The following is a 21,631-nucleotide window of genomic DNA, read 5'->3' on the forward strand; positions in this document are numbered from 1 at the left end:
TTAAGCATGTTGGTTATGTGAAACTGATTATCCCACAAACCCCTTCTCAATAAATGAACCACTGGGAGTCCCATCTTAACTCAAAGGTTCTCAAAACAGTCTCTTGGTCGAGGACTGGTCAGAATAGTGACTGTCATTTCTTTGGTTTGACAATACACCAATTCAACAAGTCCATCTTGTACCACATCATACACATAGAGGTATTTCACCCCAATATGTTTGGTTCTTGCATGAAACGTCTCACTTTCCAAGAGTCAGCATCAGTGTAACCTAGTAGTTTTGGGTTGCTGTTGACTTGCAGTTTACAGTTCATGGCTTCCTTTAAGTATCTAGTAATTCCTTGCATATCAGTCCAGTCCTTCTCAGTGGGAGAGCTAACATCCCTGCTTAGAATAACCGGCCCACAAGCCACCCCAGAACTGAGCCTCCTGCTCAGCGAGTTTGCAAACATTGCGCTAAACAGGCGCAGTGTGGTGCAAGGACTCACTTCTGTGCCGGAAATCGCATCTGTGCAGACACCAGAAATCATGGGCACGCGCACCTACACACGCACGCGATCCGGCCCATGGAAGGATCTCCGCTGGAGTGAACCAGCCCAGGCGAGGTAAACCTTGCCAACCCCTGGATTAAGTACATGTAAAGCACATGACTTCCCCCAAATCCTGCAAACTGTGCCCCCCTAGCCCCGCCCCACCCAAGCTACAATTGCTTAACACCCTTTGTCTCCATCTGCTTATAGGAGACAAAATGCCTTTAAGCAAATTGTAATGAATGAAACTAATCTGGAGAGAGTGCATTACTTTCCTTATGCTTCCTCTTTTCTTGTCTTGCCTCTCCCATTCTACATTTGGCTTTGCAGTAAAAGATAGAAGACTTAAGGAAGACAGAGGTTGAACCTTAAAAGAAAACTAGCAAACATTTCCAGCTCCAACATTTCTTTCTGTGTAATTAGAGAAAGCACATCTAAGTCCTGTCATTTTAAGAGCTCTGCCAAGAACTGATGAAATTGCTGTGTGCTGCTAATATTGGCTCATCTAGTGCATTATTGTCTACTCTGACTAGCAGTGACTAGATGTCTTTCCCATTATCCTGCCACCTGATCTTTTAAACTGGAGATTGAATCTGGGATGCAAAGCATGGGTTCTGCTACTGAGCTATGACATCCCACTGCCACCTCCCTTTATAACTTCAAAATAGCAGAACAGGTGACAAGCTGAGTCATTCATACAAATGTCTGTCATTTTCAGCATTCAGTTCAACATACAGTTGCAACTGAAATTATTCAACTCCCATTGCAAATCAGATTTATTATCAAAATTTACAGACTTTCAGCTGTTTGCAATGAGCAAATCAAACAAAAGCAATTGAAATAGCTCAACACAGAATCAAAACAAGCAGTAAAAAAGAAGAATCAAAACTATGCATATTTCACTCGAATAGCATTTTGTTTAATAATACATTATTTGTCCAACATGGTGGCACACATAAGATAGGAAACAAAGCATTACAGGTGCATGTTTGGATAAAAGAGACATCTGTATTAACCACGTGCTAATCCAGTACAACTGGTAAGGAGAGTCACTCAAAGTGCATTAGTCTCATTTAGACTCTGGGACCCGCTAACCTTTTAACAGCTCTAATCCTGAACTCAGGAGAGGGAGACATCAGTGTTGCACCATCTCTCACTGAAAAGTCTTCCTGTAACACCTCAGGAAGGCGAGTTAATTACACTTTGTTCTTCAGTTCTCCATTTATTGATGCTTCTGATACGGCACTGATAAGATCCTGCCGTCCAGGATTTCTCCTCTTGCATAAACTTTGGATGCCTTTGTAGATAGCAAACCCAGGGATAAACAGGCTTGGTATTCCTGCAAGGACTACGATGATAGCATAAACCCAGTCAGGATATTTTATCGACATTGATTTGGGAAACAGGTCCTGAGGAAAAGACGACACACCTTTCAGATAGTTGTAGGTGGTGATGGTGCAGAAAAGATGGAAACCTAAAGGGATGAATCTACCCATCCCCCCTGAACTGCATTTAAGCTAGGCTCCTTGGAGTGCAGGAAGAGCAGTGCCATAAACTTATATTTTTGCTTTTGCAAAGGCCAAATTGGTATACCCAGCACCGCTAAAGGGAACTGAGAACTCAGCTACATTAGTAAAGAAAAAGTGTATTAAAACACTGTGACACCAGACAGCGCTGTGGAGTTCTTTCACCAATGTGATTTCACATTATGTTTACAAGAAAATTTACAAGCTTTTTTTTAATGTGTCTATATCCAGTCTGAGGTCCCATTCAATGCAGGCATCAATCATTTAATTTCAATTAGTAGCCAATTTAGAGCAGGTAAATTATTTTCCCTAAGGGGAAAACAAATTGTTCTTCTTCATCTGCCCCAACAAGATATTCAGCAAATAGTCCTTGTGGGGATGTGGGAAGGGTAGCAAACTGTGGATTGGGCAATCAAAGGCATGCTGAGCACAGCGTGAGTGAAGAGAAACTCATAAAATAACTTGGGGTGTGCTTCTTTGAACATGTGTACTTACGTATTCGGGATCCCAGACATTGTATCGTAATTCTTCTCCCACTTTCACCACAAAGTAAAAAAGGAAGATAACCAACATGATAAGAGGACTGATAAATCTCCAGGTGGCCTGCCAGAAGATATTGGGTTTGTGTCCAATCATGAACTTAATATCATCATTAAATCTGAGATAATAAAGAGAAAGGAAGTTTAGAGAAACCAAGCTGCTTTGGACAGATTAAGGGCCAACTCACACATGCATATTCATTACTTGGTAACTGTCATAAGGAAAGAGGGCATTACAGATACGTCAGAACTGACAGAACTTCCATATCTGCTTGCATTGCCGAAAAAGTTATATCTTGCAATGGAATCAGCTCTCACATTCAGAAGCTGGTTATCAAGTGTAGACAAACTGTTGCATGAATTTATGTATAGGTTGGGGGGGGTTGCCCCTCCAGCAGATATCATGCACATGCAGCCCACTACCAAAACCAGCACAATTGCTTTTGTGACTTTTGTGATTTGTCCCCACAAAACACCCCATCACAGTTTCTTCCTATCTATTCAAAGGGCCTTTGCTGCACGATACCAAATGTAACAATTCACTGATAAATGTATCTATGTACTGGCTCACTGGGAAAACTTCAGAAATTCATATAGACGTGAGCTCAGCTACTCAGCAGCCCCTCTGCCTGAGTATTAATTCCTGGCATCCTGATACCTGAATGCCAGACAGGTAGCCATTCCAGAAATAACAAACCCAAAAGGGTGTGATTAACTTGGCTGGGAAACAGGGAAATGTAAATATATTTTTTGTTACATTTGATGGGAGTTTGGTGGAGGGCAAAGAGAACCATGGGGCAGGGTCCAGGATGCAAAGCATTTTGTATGCATTATATTTGTAATCCTTAAAACAGTCCAGTAAGGTGGGCTTATAAATCACTTAGAGATTTTATGACAATCAAGTAGTATATAATTTTTGTTAAACAAATAAAATTATTTTCCTTGTACTTTTGAGAGGCGGGTGGGAGAATAAGTGGCTTGCACAAATCTAGCTACAGAATTTTTGGCTGACAGGAATCCAGAGACACTTTCTATTTGAGAAAGTTTCACATCTTACCTGTCTATCCCATATATGTAGACAACGGAAAACATCTCGAAGAAAGCAATTATCAGCAAAGGAATGGAACCAGCAAAATTATCAAACAGAGCCAACCAATAGTTTCCTGATCTCAGCACAAAAATAATGGCAAGCAAGAAAGATGTCACACAAATCAATCCTGTAAAGAAACAGCAAACACGATCAAACAAAATAAAATGTGAAGCAGAAAGTTTAACTAAGAAAATTAAATAAATATTATAATACAAGAAACATTGGCAACACCTCAAGGATCAAATTAGCTAGACATGAAGAAAATGTATTGATCTAGTTTTCACACATCATGGTGAACAAGTTAACAGTTTATTGCAAACACACTGTCTCTCCCACCCTCTGCTCATTCTGGTAGGAAAGAAGCTGATTTCTGCCATAGTATTACATCCAAGCCAGGAGCTATGATTTGTTTCATTCCAACAAAGCATGCTCAGTAAGCCAAGAAGAAACATTGAGTACACGTTGTGGCTTGCTGTGAGTGAAACAAACCAAGATCCCTGGCTCAGACATAACACTAAGCCAAGAATGGTGTGTTCTTTCCTCTGAACAGTAGCTGGGAAGACAGAAACAGACCAAAAAAGTTGCAATTTATGGTTGATTGCAATGTGCGAACAAAGCCATTCAGTTTTTGGAACTCTATGGAGGATTTAAAGTCAAGGGGAAAAGAAAAGAAATGGCTCCTTCAATTATTATTATAGATTTAGGAAGTTAGGAATAGTTATAGATTTGTAAGGACACTGCTTCTGAAATTCAAAGTTTGAACTCCTCAGAGAGACTGGTCCATCTCAAAAGGGTTGCTGTGCAAAAAAAAAAAAAAAGCAAAAAAGCTGACTGCTATCCAAAGCTACATGCTCACAATCAATTCCCTTCTCCTCCATCAGCACTATTCAGCAGCAGGGGTTGCTTTACTGTGTTTGGCTGCAAATACAGGTCCAGTGAGTAGCTGCAGTGATTTCACTCTGCCTGGCTTGCTGGCAAAACTCATGAGCAAGTTGCTGACTTTTTACCATCATCTTTAAAACATGCTTCATTCATACTGGGTCAGATTCAGCTAAGTTGTTGTGCTAGCAAAAACCAACACAACAAAGCCTGTTGATGCAATGGTACTTTCCCCAGCCGTCCTCTGAACCACGACAGCTGCAACCAACCCAAAACTCCTGAGGAGGGTCAGGAGGACCCCACAGAACAGGGGGAAAGGGAAAGAACATTCTTTCTAGCAAGCAGAAATGCTTTTCCTGATTGAACTATTGTCTTAGTGCAATACTGAATTCCACCCAATGAAAATAAAGTATTACATCATTTAACTTGAAAGAAGCAATATACTACTTGAATTCTGACGACCACTTTGCAATCCCTCTGTTGCCACACCCTGGTTATACTACCATTTTTTTCCAACTAACCTGTAACAAGTTCCTTAGGCCATTTTTTCGGTATGATTTTGAGATCGTTCAGTGGCACCATAACACCCTCTATATTCCCAAACATAGATGATAAACCTAAGCAGAACAGCATGATAAAGAAGAGGATGGACCATATTGGCGAGGCAGGCATTTTGGTGATGGCCTCAGTGAAGACAATAAATGCTAAGCCAGTTCCTTCAACACCCTGCAGAAAACAGCAATAGAAATGGAATAAGACATACAATTATTGATCATTTTAAAACACACTTTAAGTTGCTCAGGTTAGACCAACTACAGCCAACTTCCTAAGCCAATAGGACCGTATCATTTATCAATCTATCACTAATTGCTCTTCCACCAAAGCACCCAAGGAAGAGTACAAGAATAGAACCAGATAAAATCATCACAAAAGCTACAATGAATAAAGTTTTTGTTCAAGCAACAGCAGCCATATGCTAAAATCAGTTATGATAATTTCCAAGAGGGTAAATAAATTCTCTCTCTCTTTCATTTATGTTTATATAATTTGGGTCTTACAATGGTCCAGGACACATGTGGTAAATCATAATCAATGGTTCACCAGTAATATGGAAGTGACTCATGCTTATTGATATAAAGTCCTTTATTATAATCTTGTTAGCTTCCATGTTATCACCTTACATCACTTAAGAATGATTCCAGGTCACAGGTCTGAAATGTAAGAGTTGCAAAGGTTGCTGGATCTGTCGTGTTGAGCCAAGCTTGCATTTGTTCAAAGTTTTCCTGGGTTACATTACCTTCTGGCAAATCAAATGCATTTGTCAGAGTGAGGATATTTCTGCAAATGCAAAAGGAAAGCAGTCAATGCCTCTTCAGTCAATGCCTCTTCACACAGATTTCTTAAGTTTTATCATTATGACAATGAATTAGTAAATAATTTTTTTATGCTCACAGAACAACACATTTAAAAGAATGCAGATACATTACAGTGGGGTCAAAAGTAAGTTCTGACTTTACCATCTGCTTCCTAATTTCTATTGAAAATAGAAAGTATTTTGCTACTTTATCAGGCAGTAATAAAAATAGAGGCATCAGTTAAATAAAAAGATATCAGATCCTTAGAGGCAGAGTTCTTAATAATATGGAAGGGTATGCCTCCCAAATCCTATATTTCCTGTGCCACAAGGACAAAGTTGTTAGCTAAGTTAAGAGAGCTGAGGGCAGAACATTAAAATAAATTAACTTACATGTTCTCTCCTATTTGTAAATAGCTGTTTGCCCAGATACAACAAGGGTTATTTGTACATAGAAAATGTTCTGGCAACCACATGCCCACTGTTTTCCCACATCATTGACAGTTCTGCCCGTTTTGCTTGCTTATTAGAGAAGACAAGTGATCCCACAAACCCCAGGAACTATAATTGTCTGTGCAATTGGCACTCATATTGGGGAGGGGGAAGAGAACAATGAGCTGGGATGCTTTAATTGGAAAACAGAAAAAAAAACTTACTGGCTAAAGCAATTGTCATATCTCTCTGTTGCTCTGAATCCAATGATTGAGTATATGACAGTAGCTGCATAAATGGATGTGAGGCCATTAATCACAGAGATAGTCAGAGCGTCCTTTTCACAGTTGTTACTGGAAACCAAAACACAGAAACAAGCTCACCGGGTGATCTTGGGCCAGTCACTGTCTCTCAGGCTTATGTACCTCTGGGATTTGTTGTGAGGTAGAAATGTGCAGGGGTGGGGAGGTAGAGAAACGTGTGTGTGAGCCCTGGTTGCTCAGTTTCCTACATCTTGCATGATAAGAATTGTGCTACAAATAGTAATACACAGTCTTCAATATGAAAGAAAGGAGAAGGAAGGACTTTTCTAGACCTTGATCTTGAGCTACCTTGTTTTCTTCTTCCCATTTGTTTTTTGTTTTGTTTTTGTTTTGCTCAGGAGGAACATATGCCTTCCAAGATACTTATGAGATAGGATTGGAGGGTGTCACTGTCAAGAAATGAACTACTACCAATTGTGAAATTGTGTTCTAAAATTGAATTGACTTTTTCTATTTGGTTTGGCAACTTACTGAATTGAATTGTAACTAGAGAATGAGATGAGGCCTCCAAAGGCAAGGGAAAATGAAAAGAATACTTGAGCTCCAGCATCAAGCCAAGTGGTTGGGCTAGCCAATTCTGCAACCTGAGGAACAGAACAAAAGAGCTTCAAAAATTGGATAACTTTACAGCTAAAATGGAACAAAGGCATGTCCTAGCTGACTCTGAGCTAGTTCATTTAATATAAACGGACATAAATCTGACATCAAGAATCACAAAACAGAGAAACCAGTAGGAGAACACTTCAATCTCCCAGGACATTCTATACAAGATCTCAAAGTAGCTGTTTTACTACAAAGGAATTTCAGAAATAGACTGGAAAGAGAAGCTGCTGAATTGCAACTCATTACCAAACTTAAAACCATGGAGAGACCTGGTCTGAACAAAGACATTGGATTCTTATCTCATTATACATGACTAAGCCATTTTTCACCTTCTCACCCCTTGCCTTTTCCTGTAAGACCTATTGCAGTCGTTAAGAGTCGTCAACAGGCTCATCTCAGCTATCTGCCAATCTCTCATTCCCACCACCCTTCTGAGTAATACCCCTCCCCACCTTCTCACTATATAGAAGGATCTGGCAACTTCTGTTTCAGTGTATCTGAAGAAGTGTGCATGCACACGAAAGCTCATACCAAGAACTAACTTAGTTGGTCTTTAAGGTGCTACTGGAAGGATTTTTTTTATTTAATATAAAGTGTGGTATGGGAGAATTCCACCGCTTGGACCATCCTACTCCTGCATTCAGTGCATAATCCAGCAGGCAGGTTGAAGGAACTGTCCATAGGAGGAGGAAGGGTGCAGAATGGACAGGCAAGGCAAGGAAGGCTATGCGTGTGGACAGCCAGGCAAAAGATTTCCAACAGAAAGCTGCCTTAGCCCTGTCTATCTAGATCCTTCCTGTCAACACTGACTGCCAGCAGTCCTCCAGGGTCTGATGAAGAGGCTTTTCCCACGTCTTTTACTTGCGATCTTCTTACTGGCTATGAACCATTCTTGGACCTCATTTGCTACCTGTGTGCAAATGATATATGCTTCCATTGAAATAGGGCACCTCCCACGCTCCTAACTGGAGAGATGCATTGCTCGGACTGAAGAGCCAGGAAGATTGAGGGTTTATGTGTCAAGGTGGAACACAATTCCCCCCACTCCCCGCGTCATCTGGGAAACTGCTGAATCAGCAGGTGATATTTGCAGGAGCCTCAGCTAACACGTTAAACACATCTGCACAGGTAGAAGAGGGCAGGGCATTACCATTTACTATGCAACCCCTCTCCCTCAGCAAAGTGGCATGTCTGTCTGTCTATATGACTTTGATCATGGAGGGCTTAATGATGTCCAGAAAATAATCAGTGTAAATGATGCTGCAAATGGCTCATTTCTCTTCAAACTTTCAGTTATTCTGTTTACTTGGGGTGGTGGGTGGGGATCTAATCAATACTTACATCAGGCGTGAAGAGATATACAATTCCACTGGTTGATCCTTTCAGTGTTAAGCCACGGATCAGGAAAATTGTAAGCACAACATAAGGAAGTGTTGATGTTACATACACGGCCTGGAGAAGGAATATGTCAATTGAATACACACAACATAAATACGCCTCTTTTGTTACTCTAACTTCTTTCATTCCTTCCCATCCACAGCTCTATTGTCTCCCACACTGTTGAAATTTTTATTTGTCACTTTCAGAGCAGAGAATTGCCTTCCCCACTACTTAACATTACTCTGTAAATCGCCATGTGCATTGATGGCACAACATAAACCCCCAAGGAAAATTTAAAGCATGGGGTAAATTTGTTTCAATGAAAAATGGCATGGAAAGGATGAAACTGGGAGAAAAACCATAAATATTTGCATGTATTATCTGTTGCCAATATTGCAGGTGTACAAACTGTAATTGTTCTATGGGAGCTACTTCTGCAGGGTCTGACCCCACATTATGTGGGTGTCATCTAAAACAAGAACCAAGAAGATCAGATGAATTATGTAGCTCAGGAAGGAACCACATCACTCAGTCTGTCTAGATGGTAGCAGATCAGATTGAGGCTGTACCACATGAAACCCACACTGCATAAGCACTACAATAATCTGGTTTGTATCTGCATATATTTACAAATGACTTTTCTGATTCAGAAATACATCTGAACCCGGCCTCTGATGACACTATGTGCTTCAATTTCTCTAGAGTTTACAGGTCACACATTGAGACAAGGGCCTGCTCTTACCTACAATGCCACAAAATAGACGTTGCGGCAAACATGGAATTTCCATCCCTCTGTTTGTCCCCTTGTGCTGTGTTTGGTCGTTCTGGGGCTTGTGTGTACACTGGTGCCGATACATGTTGTTGTTGCTAGGCTTGATCATTATTATGAACTGCTCATATTTTAGCATGTTTTTAAACCTTTGTTTTATATTAGGGCTCTGTATAGCCGAGCGGCACATTGCGTGAGACAACTGATAAAAATAACAAGTAAATAAAATAAATAATAAAGTGAAAGCTGAGACAGGGTGGAGAAGGATCTGTTGGGAAAGAAGTGGCCGGCAACAAGGAGAATGTTTTGCCCCCTTCTGGCCCAAATATACCATCCAGGGTATTAAACACACCCCAAGCCCCACTTAAATCAGCACACACACAGACAGGTCTGTGGGCCCAGTTTGGGGGAAAGCAGCTGCAGCAATCCCTAAAATGGTTGGAAAACAGAATATAAGAAGTAGCTCTGATTTCGTTCATACAAGACAAAAGTACCTTTCCTGTTGTTTCAATGCCTCTAATTGTGCACACGTACACCACTCCCCAGGCACATACTAAACATAACAGCAGCCACCACTGTACAGTTCCAGTCTCGTCAATATTGGTGGAGACATTTAATGTCTTCCTGTACCAAAAATAATCAACAGAAGAGCTCTTTGCACATTCGTACACGTAACCTGAAACCAAAGAAACAGTCCTATTAAGCAATGCTACAATCCAGTGGGAAGCTTTTCTGTGCAAGCTCCATTATAATGAAAAACCACAGTGCACTCTTGCACATCTCCCATTAATTTCAACAGAGCGTGCACAATAACTTTTACAGATTTGTTTCATTTAAAGAATCTATACCCTGCTTTCCATTGCTTGTCTCAGAGCACTTTACAGTAAAAATAAAACATACAATGTACAAAATTTAAAACATTGGAAACAGAAGCATTAAAACAAAGGTTTCCGGAGGAGGGGAAACATCTTAACCTAGCATCTGACACTTAGCAAGGACGATGACTGCCCGATTTCAAACTTTCAGTGGCCTATGCCACAAGTTTGTTTTTTATTTTGTTTTATAATCGGCAAGAAAGCACCTGACCTTCACAAGGACACTGAGAGTGGCTTGTGAAATTCATACCCAACTGGGGTGCCTCTTTATGCAATTGAGATGTTTTGAGTCAATTCTTCTAATCAATTAATCAGTAAAACCTGCAGACTTATTTAAAATAAATATGACAGGGTGTGGGTGAGTGGAGTTGCTATTTCTTCCTCCTCTGCCTATCAACCTTTGACCGGTCACGCCTCTTCCCTCAAGAACAAAAGAGAGAAGCACACATTGGCATTGCATGAAATGCAGCACACAGGAACCCTCCATTCTACCAGCCTGGTAGAAAATGAGCTTTTCTGTCTGAGTGCTTTTTAAACTTTTGCCCTGCCATTTCCCCCATTTAACTCTGAATTGGAACAATCGGAAAACCCTTTCCTGGGGAAAGTGGCAGGACCCAACAAAAAAAGTGCAGACCTATGCCTAGAGATTCAGCACAAAAGAAAGTCTAGGTGAGCCCTTTGTTTGACTGATTGTTTCAGCCAATCGGCTACTTTAAATTGGTGATCACTTTTTTTATTGAGTATAATAATCATTGCCACCCTAGATTGCCGGTAGAAAGCAGGCATGGATTTATTTAAACCAGTCAGACTTTACTGAGTCGCCAAAACATAATTCATTTCCAGGGCAGTTCACAAAACAGTTAAAATGCCATGCAATTTCTAAGCCAGACTAAAAGATTACAACACCCTGAAAATAATGTTAACGTCCGTTCTCATAGTGGTTTTCAGAATTCAAGACGCAACACTTGGCTCAACCTGCTAAGACTATAGCTTACCCAACAGGCCTTCCAAAACAGCCGAAGGAAAGCCAGTGGTGAGTCGAACCGATAAGCCTCCCTTGGAAGAGAATTTCAGATCATGGGCACCCATTATTAAGAAAAGTCTGTTCCTCAAAGTCATTGGCAGTTGGAACCATAACTCACCCTTATTTCCAAATGGTTCTGATGCCAGAATAATGTGCAGGATAGCTCAGTTAATATAACTTCCTGGATCTTGGCCCTTCTGTTTGGACAGTCACTTAGATCTTACCACTGGGCAATAGTGATGCTTCTGGAATTTCTCTGCACCCACCAGCTGTGCTCAGGGCTGGCCTTGCTATGCAGCAGTGTGAAATAACCTGCTTCGGGTGACACTATGAAAGGGAATGGTGTCTGAAGGCAGGAATTGTTGCCTGAACGGTGGTTCAAGACTTTTTAAAGTGTTATTCTTACCATGGGGAGATGCCATTTGGGAAGGGACCTAGAGCATCTGCTTTGCATGCAGAACATCCCACAATCAATCCCTGACATCTCCAGGTAGGATCAGAAGAGACTCCTACCTAAAACCATGGACAGTCATTGCCAGTCAGTGCAGACAATGGTGAGGTAGATGGACCAATGGGGAAATCCCTATGTTCCTATATTTGTTCCTAATGGCCAGCACGAGGCAGGAGGTGGGGTGATAGAAAGTATTTATTGGTTAGATCCAAACTATGTAGGACACATTTGCTTTCCAATGAAATCAATGAGCCGAATATTAGTGAGAAATGCAATTAATTTACTGGCCCCTACACAAGGTTTTCATATGTGCAATAGCTGAAATAAAATAACGTTCTGCCCTGAGCCTTACGCTACAAAATGGTCTTGAGGAAGCTTTCCTATTGTTGTTGTCTCCAGCTCAGCAGATTAAAACATTACCCTAATTCAAAATGATCGTTGGTAAAAGACTGTATTTTCTTATGCTGTTTATTATAATATTATTATTTTTTATTATTTATACCCCGCCACTCTGGGCGGCTTCCAAAAGAATATTAAAATACTATGATACTATGTTTGCAGAGAGAAGCCTCTTTATGATAGACTGCTAACTATTACAAGCATAATCTGTACCTGTTCTGTTTTCATCAGCAAGTGGGCATTCACTCCAAGGCAGTGGCTCTTGGAATGAGTTGAAGAAATACCACATCACCCAAGCAATAATAGTATTATAGTATAAGCCCACAAAGAAGGAGACAATCATTGCTGCTATACCTGTAGGAATAGAGAGAAAGCATTTAGATAGATCCTTTTTGCATTTAAAAAAAATAATAATGATTTTGAGGAACAATGATGAGGAAATGAAACTGACAACAGAACAAACCTTAACAGGTGCAACAAAATTTTGAAGATGTATCCCTGTCCCTTTCCACACTGAAATATCTAGTACAGTGGTACCTCGGGTTACATACGCTTCAGGTTACACCCTCCGCTAACCCAGAAATAGTACCTCGGGTTAAGAACTTTGCTTCAGGATGAGAACAGAAATCGCACGGCGGCGGCACGGCAGCGGCAGGAGGCCCCATTAGCTAAAGTGGTGCTTCAGGTTAAGAACAGTTTCAGGTTAAGAACGGACCTCCGGAACGAATTAAGTACGTAACCAGAGGTACCACTGTAGTTTTCTAAGAATAATCCACAGAAGGAAGCAGAAATCTCCATATATTTAAGGGTGCTGACCTCACAAAGCTACAATTCCCAACACCCTTAACAAAACATAGTGCCCAGAATTCTCCATGACTGTTTGAGTGGTATAAGAGGGCTTTGGATGTATGGTGTTAATTGTTAAAATCAATCTGAGGCCACAGACTGGTCCCTCATCAGTGTGTGTATCTGAGTTTCAGTCTCAAGTCAAGAAAGAAAGTCCAAATTACTTTTCACCAATACATAATACACACATAGCTGATAAAGGACAGCTTGTTGGATTTTATTGAAAGACTTGTCTCTTCCCCCTTCAACAAAATCACTGTCCATTTCTTAAAGAAAATGGAAAAGTAGGACCATGTAGATTGCACTACTCTTCCATTTTTTCTCAAAAAAGAAGCCGGGACTTTCTGCTCCAAGAAAAATGACTGGAGGGTTGCAAATTGATTATAGTGGTGTGTGGAACCCCCCAATAAAATCTGAGTGACTGAGGCATGGTGATTCCAACCAAAACATTTTGCATGAAAGCATATGTATGCTTATAATGCCAAAATGTTGCTGAGTATTAAAATACATTAAAACTTACCTACGCCCTTCAGGGCGGGATGGATAGCACTCCAGACACCCACACTACCTCTTCTAAGTCTTTGTCCAATGGCAAATTCAAGGTGGAGCAATGGGATGCCTTCCAGGACAAGCAAAATGAGGAAAGGGATCATAAAAGCTCCTGCAGGGGTAAAATCCAAAATGAGTATGTTTTATACCCAGGGTGGAGAACCTGTGGCCTTCAGATACAGCTGGACAACAACTCCCCCCATCCCTGACAATTGACCGTATGGGCCAGGGCATGGGGGCTGATGGGAATTGAAATCTAACAGCAACTAAAGAGCCGCAGTTCCCGATTGTTTTATTTTTCTTTAAATGCAAAAGGGCAACTGGGATAAAGTGGTAAGGATGCAATGGTAAAGAAATGCAGAAAATGAGATACAAGAGCAATTGTAGCATATCCTTTTGTGAATAATGTATTTTTTAACATGGTTTTCTAAGGAAGCAAGTAAAAACAGTGCACTAATGCAGAATTTCAGGCATCATCTGTTGCCACACTCTAATATACTATCAACATGACTACTTTTTCAAAATGAAACTCGGGTATTCTCAGGAGAGTCTTACTTCTATACATTGAGGGAGAAGTTACAAAATAAGACTCAAACCCATTTGTGGGGTGGGGGACAGACAGACTGGAGTAAAAGGGCATCAAAATTATCTCTTTTCTTTAAAAAGTACTTTAAAAAGTAGTTTTATAGCCAGCATTGCTTGGGAATTCCAAGAAACCCAAAACTCAGTGTGGTTTTGAAATCGGTGGCTAACATCAGTGCAGTTTTGAAAGGTTCATTCTACCATCTTGTTTCAAATTGTATTCAAACATAAGACACACACACAAAAAAACCCCTACTCAGAAGCCATCATGCAAAATTTGGCTGTGAAGCATCCAAATGCGTAGCAAACAGCTTTCCAAAATGCATAGTAGATTCACAAATTTTCCCATAGCCCACTCACTGGGTGTGTTGTCTGTTTCTTAAGCAAAACAGCATGTCAAAAGAGCGAGCAAAAGAGAGAGAGAAATGATCCAGAATAGCACTGACAAAATCATTTATCTCATACGGCATTTCTGTTCAGTCACCAACTGAATATACTGGAATATTTCCCTCCAGAGGGGAATTCTCTTACAGAATCCATAAATCATTTAATAGCCCTGTGCAGAAAAGTGATGCTTTTTAAACTGTTTTAATCCAATGCTGAAACATTTGTACAGCTCTACCTTAGAAAGCGGAACATGAAGTAAATTCTCTCAAATGGTTAAGATGCTCTCACATTACTCTCTATGTTGAAATTTGGAGCACACATTGTCAGTGGCATAGCGTGGGGGTGCAGAGGGGGCCGGCCGCACCGGGTGCAACATCTGGGGGCTAGGGTTAGGGGGCACAAATCCACGGGTTAGGGGGCGCAAATTACTTGCCTTGCCCCGGGTGCTGACAACCCACGCTACGCCACTGCACATTGTGGTTACCTGAAAAATCTGAAAGTGGCACTTTTTTTACATTGAACAGCTGAAGTTCATGAGGCAAAGTTTATCTCATAATGTAGGCCTGCACTCCAGCCACACATTGAAAACAATCTTAGGCTGATGTTTACCTGCTAGAACTAGCATGCAGGGTGGGGATTTCCTATAACAATGAGGAATGTGTGTCTGAGCAAAATGCAAGCTTCTCTTACTAATATTTAATTGCCATGTTAATCAGTACGCCAAATATGTAACACATTGAGTACAGTATTGAAAGTTTAGAAATTGGCATGTCCTCCTTCAGTGAGTGAGAATGTGTGACTGGCTTTTAAATAAACACTTTCCTGAGATAAAGATTAACACACCCGAAATGCAGTGAAAGGAGGGAGTGAAAAGAAATCCCTGAATTTGTTTTTTAAAATTAAAAAAGAAAATTGTCAGAAGCGGTTTGAATCTCTCTCAGATTGTTGGCCTGCCTGTATGACGTCAAGCAGATCATTATACACAGTGGATCAGCACTTTGGCAAGGTGGAGATTCAGTAAGTATATTAACAAAGAGATTTAGTGGGATATGGACTTTAACCAAGTGAATGCAGTGACATATGTTTTCAAGAAGCCTCGGACTTACCCAGATGGCACTGTGTCTCCCTCTTTTAGAATGTGCTAAAGCCAGGATAATAAAGAAATAAACAATACAAATCTCCCCTTTCCCTGTTGTCATTTGTCTATTGTGTTTGTTTTTGCAGTGTGAGCAAGTCTGTATGTGTAGCTGGAATAATATTTTGTAGGCAATGGTTGCTGATACATGGTTAGGGTTATTTTGCTCAGGGTAAGGGACAGGTAATTTTAGAGGGGTGTGAGTGGATTGGTAGATCTTATTTTTCTGAATTTTTCTTCTGCAGTAAAAGCAAACTTGCATGAAAAGGCACAGGTCCTAAAATATTACAAAGTGATTAGCTGCATCAAGTAGTCTTATATTTCAGAGCATTGCCCCCAAATATACTACAACACAAGGTAGGTGCAATGGTAACTATTTTAGACCTATTTTAATTGCATGAAAGTTAGGAAAACCTCTGAATTGTGAAAAAAGCTGCTTAATTTAATAATGATAATAATGATAAAACCACCACCACCCGTGGGAACTGGGTTGTTCACAATAGTAATCATTTGTACAAAGCACAGCATTTCTTGACTAATCCTAATTTTAAATTAGCTCATGTTTGTATTTAAAATGTTAATGACTGTTTCCCTTTTACAGTCAGACACAAATGAGAAACCACAAGAAATTTGGGTCAGCCTTTCTTAACTTTCTGAGAATGCCCATTTGTTTAGAAATTTGTACCTCTGTCATTATTGCTGCAATTCCATGCATGTTATAGTCAGGCATTTGGCTGACTGAACTCAACAGAACTTCATTCTAAATAAATGCAACCATATAGCACAATCATATGCAAATCTCTCAATTTCCTCAAATGATAGGGTACATGATTGCTTTGCACGTTCTCTCTAAACTAGGCGTGGTTTTTTGGTCATTGAAAATCATAGTGATTGAGAAAAACATTACAATTTTCCGCTCCATTCAAGCATTTTCACTCAATAAATGTCTGCCTCCACCATCTGCGTGATCTGAGACATACCTCCTCCGTGGCTCTGGCAGAGATAGGGGAATCGCCATACATTGCCCAGGCCTACACAAAACCCTATGCAGGTGAGCATGTATTGTGCCTTATTATCCCATTTGGGTCTTGAATCCGCCTCTGTAGCCTCAAGGTTTTCAAGGTCCTCATGGGAAGGTATTCTCAGTTCCAAGTTGGGGTTTGGCAGCTGCAGTTTTACCATGATGTCTCTGTGCTTGGATGTCCTTGCTCAAGAATCCGTAGCTGGTTCTGGGGCCGGCCAAAGAAAGGGAGCCTTGGCTGCTGGCTTCAGCTCTTTATAGTGAACCTTTGACACTAAACTTGATGGTGCTGACTTGGGGTAGAAAGGAAGCGTCAGCAAGTCATTTGATTAACCAAGGTTACTCAGAGACTTATTAATGCCTTATCTGCCAAAGCTCCAACTGAGCGCAGTGATTGCGTGGTATCAAAGTGATCAAGACAAGTAATGGCAATTCACAGGGCAATTTGCTCCAAGGTACATAAAGCAGTATGTTTAAATAGACCTTGCCACACCCCTCTGCTAACCATCATTTGCAATAAAGTGAAGGACATTATCCCAGCAAAATCAAAGCCCATAACCAAGTTCCTGTAACTCCCTACAATCTCTGTTAGTAATCATGCTTGCTGAGACCTCCCGCCCCTTCCAGTATCTGTACATCCTGCATCGACGCCTTTACAAGGCTTATATTTCATTATTCTTAGTAAGCAAAATATTGGGCTATAGATCAATTTGGGTAAAAGTGTTACAGGTGATTAGAAATGAAGTTTTGTGAGATACTTAACATGTTTAAGAAATGGTACCAAAAAATTAAACCAAAGGGTAGATTCTTCAATTTGATTTAGACGTTACGGAACTCTGAATTTCATTAGAAGTAGCAGGGGGAACTGCTCTGCTGGCAATGAGGGTTCTGGCCTATCTGAAGGGTTCTAACAGCCGCTCTCAGCCATAGAGATGAATGAATCTGTAAATTTTTGTTTTTCTTTCGTTTCTCTTTTTTCTAATCTTAAGTTCGGTTCAACACATTCCTGAATCAATTTGCTTCTTTAAAAAGGTAATCACAAAAATCAGTTTTTGTATTCATAGACATGCATTTCCCCTAATGTACACATTGTTTGGACAACTGCAATGCAAAATCCAAAGTAGTGTGAATTTCAAAGGATAACTGTTGGTTCATTTATTGTTTCAGAAAGTGCAAATTAGATAGGTTCCCATTAAATTGTGAACTGAACTATGTTTTCCCCCCTATCCCTCCTCAGTCAGAAGCTGAACAAGATCCAATTTAAGTACAGTACTGTAGTAGAAAAGTGCTGGCCCAGCTCACATTTCTGATGTTCCCATATTTAAACAGAACATTACTTTCCCCACAACCAGTCTGGAAATTATCTGAAATTCCACCTAGGATTTGGTGCAAACAGTATCCTACTTTCCTATGACATATACCTTGGAGAAAGAAGTGGATATGAGTATACCCTCAGGGTATTCATTGTGCAGAAGTTAAAGATTGCCAGAATCAGAAATTAATCCTGTTATTAGCTGAAGGTGACACATTTAAAGTATCCACAGTTGGCAATCTTTAAACCAGGACCAGATAATTTTGTAAAACACTTGATCTCTGTATAACTTGAGGGAATTAAAACACACTATCTCTATTTTTAGCAACCCATTTTAACTTTAAATATTGAAAGATATTGAAGAGCTGTGTCTTAGTAACTGCAAATTATGATAGTTTATTCCAATAAAACACAAATACAGTGTCTTGAAAAGAAAGAACTATGAATTCAAATACTCACTTTAACCATTTAAATTCTGGCAATACATGTATGAGTAAGTTTCAAAACCAACATAAGCACTCAAAGCTGAAATGAGGGTTCAGACACTAAGTATACAGGAGAGGTTTAAACACCCTCAACTTCTAAAACAATTGCACTAAGTTAGAAAGCTGAGTTCTTTAGAAATCATTCATGTCATTCAAAAGATACAGGCAGCAACAATTTTCTGGTGGTGATAATGCTTTAGGAGGGCTGACTGCTTCCAGTAAAAATTTGCTGTAGTATCGGTGGGAACAGAAAGCTGGTGGGAGAAGGAGAAAGGGATATCACACTGAGAACACTGCTTGACAATGTGGAATATCAGCAACTTGGGTTTTCCAGGGGAAAGGAAACCTGTGATAAGGCTCATCCACACTACCTAGAAAGTATGGGTCCGAGTGGTTTTCCTGTTGCCCTGCTGCTTTCCCAAGGAAAACATGCTATTTAGTGCTGAACTGGAGCAAACGGCGAATCCATGGGAAACCTGATTGACGTTTGCACCAATTCAGCGGAAAAGATCGGGTTTTCCTGGGAAAACCAGTGAGAGAAGAGGAAGTCTGGATGAGTCCTTCCTACACACTAGAACATTTGTGCTGCATTCCTTTCAAAGCTGTGCTTATCAAGTCACATCACTGTCCCCACCCTCATCTCTTCACAACATGCACGCAGACAGACAATATTGCACCACTCTAGAAACATGGGAGATACACACACACACACACACAATGCTAACAGCACACAATCGCTTATCCCTAATATACAGGAATTAAATTAACCGCCATGCTACGTCGTTTGGGGAGCATGAAGTCTTACTGGTATATATATATCTTTTGAAACCCTCAACAATACATTTTAGGGGTTTTTAAAACATAATTTTTGAGGAATTAGCATCAGAAAATAATCATTTTTAAGCTCACTTTTACAATAAAAATAACAAAGCAAATAACAAGGTACACTGTCTAAGAATATGACATGGAAAACCAACTAAGGTAAGGGAGGAAGTAAGTTGCCTCCAGGAAGAATTGTTCCAGGTATTCATTTTTTTAAATTGTCCCAAAACGTTTCAGCTCAATGACCCCCTTTTTTCAATGAATGTATATATGGTTATTATCCTGTCAAAATTGAGAGTGTTTGTGGGTCTCTTCACCCACAGTTCTGCCCTCCCAATGTATTCTTGTTACCGATTTATTAGAATTACATGAGGAAAGGCTTTTGAAAAAACAATACACAAAAAGATTATTTGCTTCCTGTGCTCCTGAATACAAAACTTCAGACATCATCATACACATGCAAAACACATGTCATTACATTAATAGCCTCAGTAGGTTTTAGGGATCAAATTAATCTCTAACATAAATCCCTTACTGGAGCCAATGTGAATACTATACTGGCTCCTGCTAGGAAGTCTAGATGCTTTAATGTTATTACATTACCTTTTCAATAACTCTAAAAAGCCTTTAGCTTTTAACTCCACATTTTCCTCTGCTCTCTTTTGTACACTTGCAACTTGTCCTTTCTGCGGGGTGTTCTCTGTATTTTTTGTCCTGACATATGCTGCAGATTCCCCTATGTGCAAAGAAAAAATACAAATTATATGGGGAAAGAGAACAATTACTCTGAATTCAATTCAGAAAGTATAAAATCAACAGTGGCAACGCTAATGTGCACCACCTTGTAGTTTGAATCTCTCGTGTTTTTCTACATGAAAGAATATTTGTGGAGTTGGTAATAGGAAATAAGGCTTTTTTGGTGCAATACCACATCTTTGCAACACTTTCCAATCTTTCCAGTGCCAGGCAAAAAAAATTTTTTTTTACTCTCGCCTTCTCATCATTTGAATTGGGTTTTAATCTCTTCTAAAACTTGTTTTATTGTTCTGCTATTTTTAATCCTTCCAATCTTTTTATTAGGTGAATTGGGATGTGGTTTCCTTTTAATTATGTATTGTCATTTGTTGTAAACTGTTCTGAAAATAGAAACACTAAAGAGTGGCTTTCAGGAAGTTCTGTGAAAATGTACAGTAGAAATATTGTTTAAAAAATAAGATAAAATAAAATAATAAGGTAGTGCAATATTAAATTAAGAAATGTGGAAGAAGTGAGAAAAACGGAGAATTATCAGACATGCTGATGGAAGTCCAAAAAGAGGATATATATATGAAACACTAAAGAGTGGAGCATAAATAATTTCAAGAGATAAATAACATGAAAAATCTTCACCAGTTTGGTGAAAACCTGAGGCAGTTTATAGTTGTCACAGTTGTTTGCTGTCTTAACTCAAGGAAGGTCAAGATATGGTCTTCATCACACAATTTTAAGGTGAGTTGCCCAAGGCCAAGGCTACCCAGTGAGCTGAGATTTTTAATCTTGGTGTTCCCAGTCCAAGCCCAGTACTATAACTGCTACACTACACCAGCTGTCATACCCCCCCTTTTATACTATATCTTGTTCTGTAAGTCTTGATGTGATTCCTACGCAACCAAGGACAACCAATGGGGACCAACTCAATGACTGTCACATGTAATGGCTACTTGCCACACCACTAAGTCCCCTTGCATCTGAGCTTACTACTTCCCTTTTTCAGTCATCTTAAACACTTTTCTGGGGTTTCTCTGAAGCTTCTCAAGGTACAGCAACCTATGGCTTCCAGGTGCAAGTGTCTTTACAATAAATTGAGACTACATGGGCTTACGAAAAAGATAACTAAATTAGTGGAACAGAAAAAAATATTAAAGTTTTAAGGAAAAGATATTACAGGGGAAAGTTACAGAAAACCAGTATATTTTCCAATAGAGCAAAATAATAAAATGAAGTAGATTAAAACATGATCCTCTTTCCCTAGAACTGAATCTCACTTTCTCTCATACACTCCTCATACAGTCCTTCCTTCTTGCCTTTCTCTCTGGCATTCAAATCCTTTTCTTATTATGCTGATATCTACATTTATCTGCCCACCTCCAAGCTAGATGCCTTTGTCTAAGGCCCAATTCCTTCACATCATGATTTGAACCCAAGCTTCCAGGTGAATTCCTCTTCATAGGCTCACACCTTTACAGTAATAATTTCATACTTACACAACCTCTTATTTTCATAATCATTGTTAACAGTGGCAGAGCCACAATATTGACACTCAATTTCTTCTGGCTGATC

General features: G+C 39.9%; 2 protein-coding genes across 23 annotated transcripts in view; both read right to left on the bottom strand.

Moving 5' to 3' along the window:
* Positions 1–1,426: 1,426 nt before the first annotated feature.
* SLC6A19 (solute carrier family 6 member 19) lies at positions 1,427–17,327 on the bottom strand. Its single transcript, XM_081206386.1, has 12 exons — positions 16,653–17,327; positions 13,540–13,680; positions 12,387–12,527; positions 9,919–10,100; positions 8,617–8,727; positions 7,144–7,256; positions 6,574–6,702; positions 5,745–5,901; positions 5,085–5,289; positions 3,652–3,811; positions 2,551–2,713; positions 1,427–1,938 (listed from the first exon to the last, which is right to left on the bottom strand). The coding sequence occupies exons 1-12, from the start codon at positions 16,852–16,854 to the stop codon at positions 1,726–1,728; spliced, it is 1,917 nt and encodes a 638-aa protein (XP_081062512.1). The 5' UTR covers positions 16,855–17,327; the 3' UTR covers positions 1,427–1,725.
* Positions 17,328–18,381: 1,054 nt separating this feature from the next.
* The window catches only part of MAJIN (membrane anchored junction protein), a 57,697-nt gene continuing 54,447 nt past the window's right edge, over positions 18,382–21,631 (bottom strand). For all 22 annotated transcript variants that reach the window (XM_081206516.1, XM_081206526.1, XM_081206515.1 and 19 more), the window contains 3 exons: positions 21,556–21,631; positions 19,916–20,048; positions 18,382–18,744 (listed from right to left, as the gene is read on the bottom strand). In XM_081206516.1, the coding sequence (XP_081062642.1) occupies positions 18,687–18,744; positions 19,916–20,048; positions 21,556–21,631 (267 nt within the window). In that variant the 3' untranslated portion in view covers positions 18,382–18,686. The remainder of the gene's footprint in view (positions 18,745–19,915; positions 20,049–21,555) is intronic.

Source organism: Podarcis bocagei (genome assembly GCF_964188305.1).
Source record: "Podarcis bocagei genome assembly, chromosome: 8".
NCBI lineage: Eukaryota > Metazoa > Chordata > Lepidosauria > Squamata > Lacertidae > Podarcis > Podarcis bocagei.

Coding starts and splice junctions, on each gene's coding strand:
- SLC6A19 (XM_081206386.1), bottom strand. CDS start 16,854: ATGGTAAAACTGCAGCTGCCAAACCCCAACTTGGAACTGAGAATACCT. Junction 7,257..8,616: donor TATATCTCTTCACGCCTGAT/GTAAGTATTGAT, acceptor TCTGTTCCTCAG/GTTGCAGAATTGGCTAGCCC. Junction 1,939..2,550: donor ATGTCTGGGATCCCGAATAC/GTAAGTACACAT, acceptor TCTTTTCCTCAG/GACCTGTTTCCCAAATCAAT.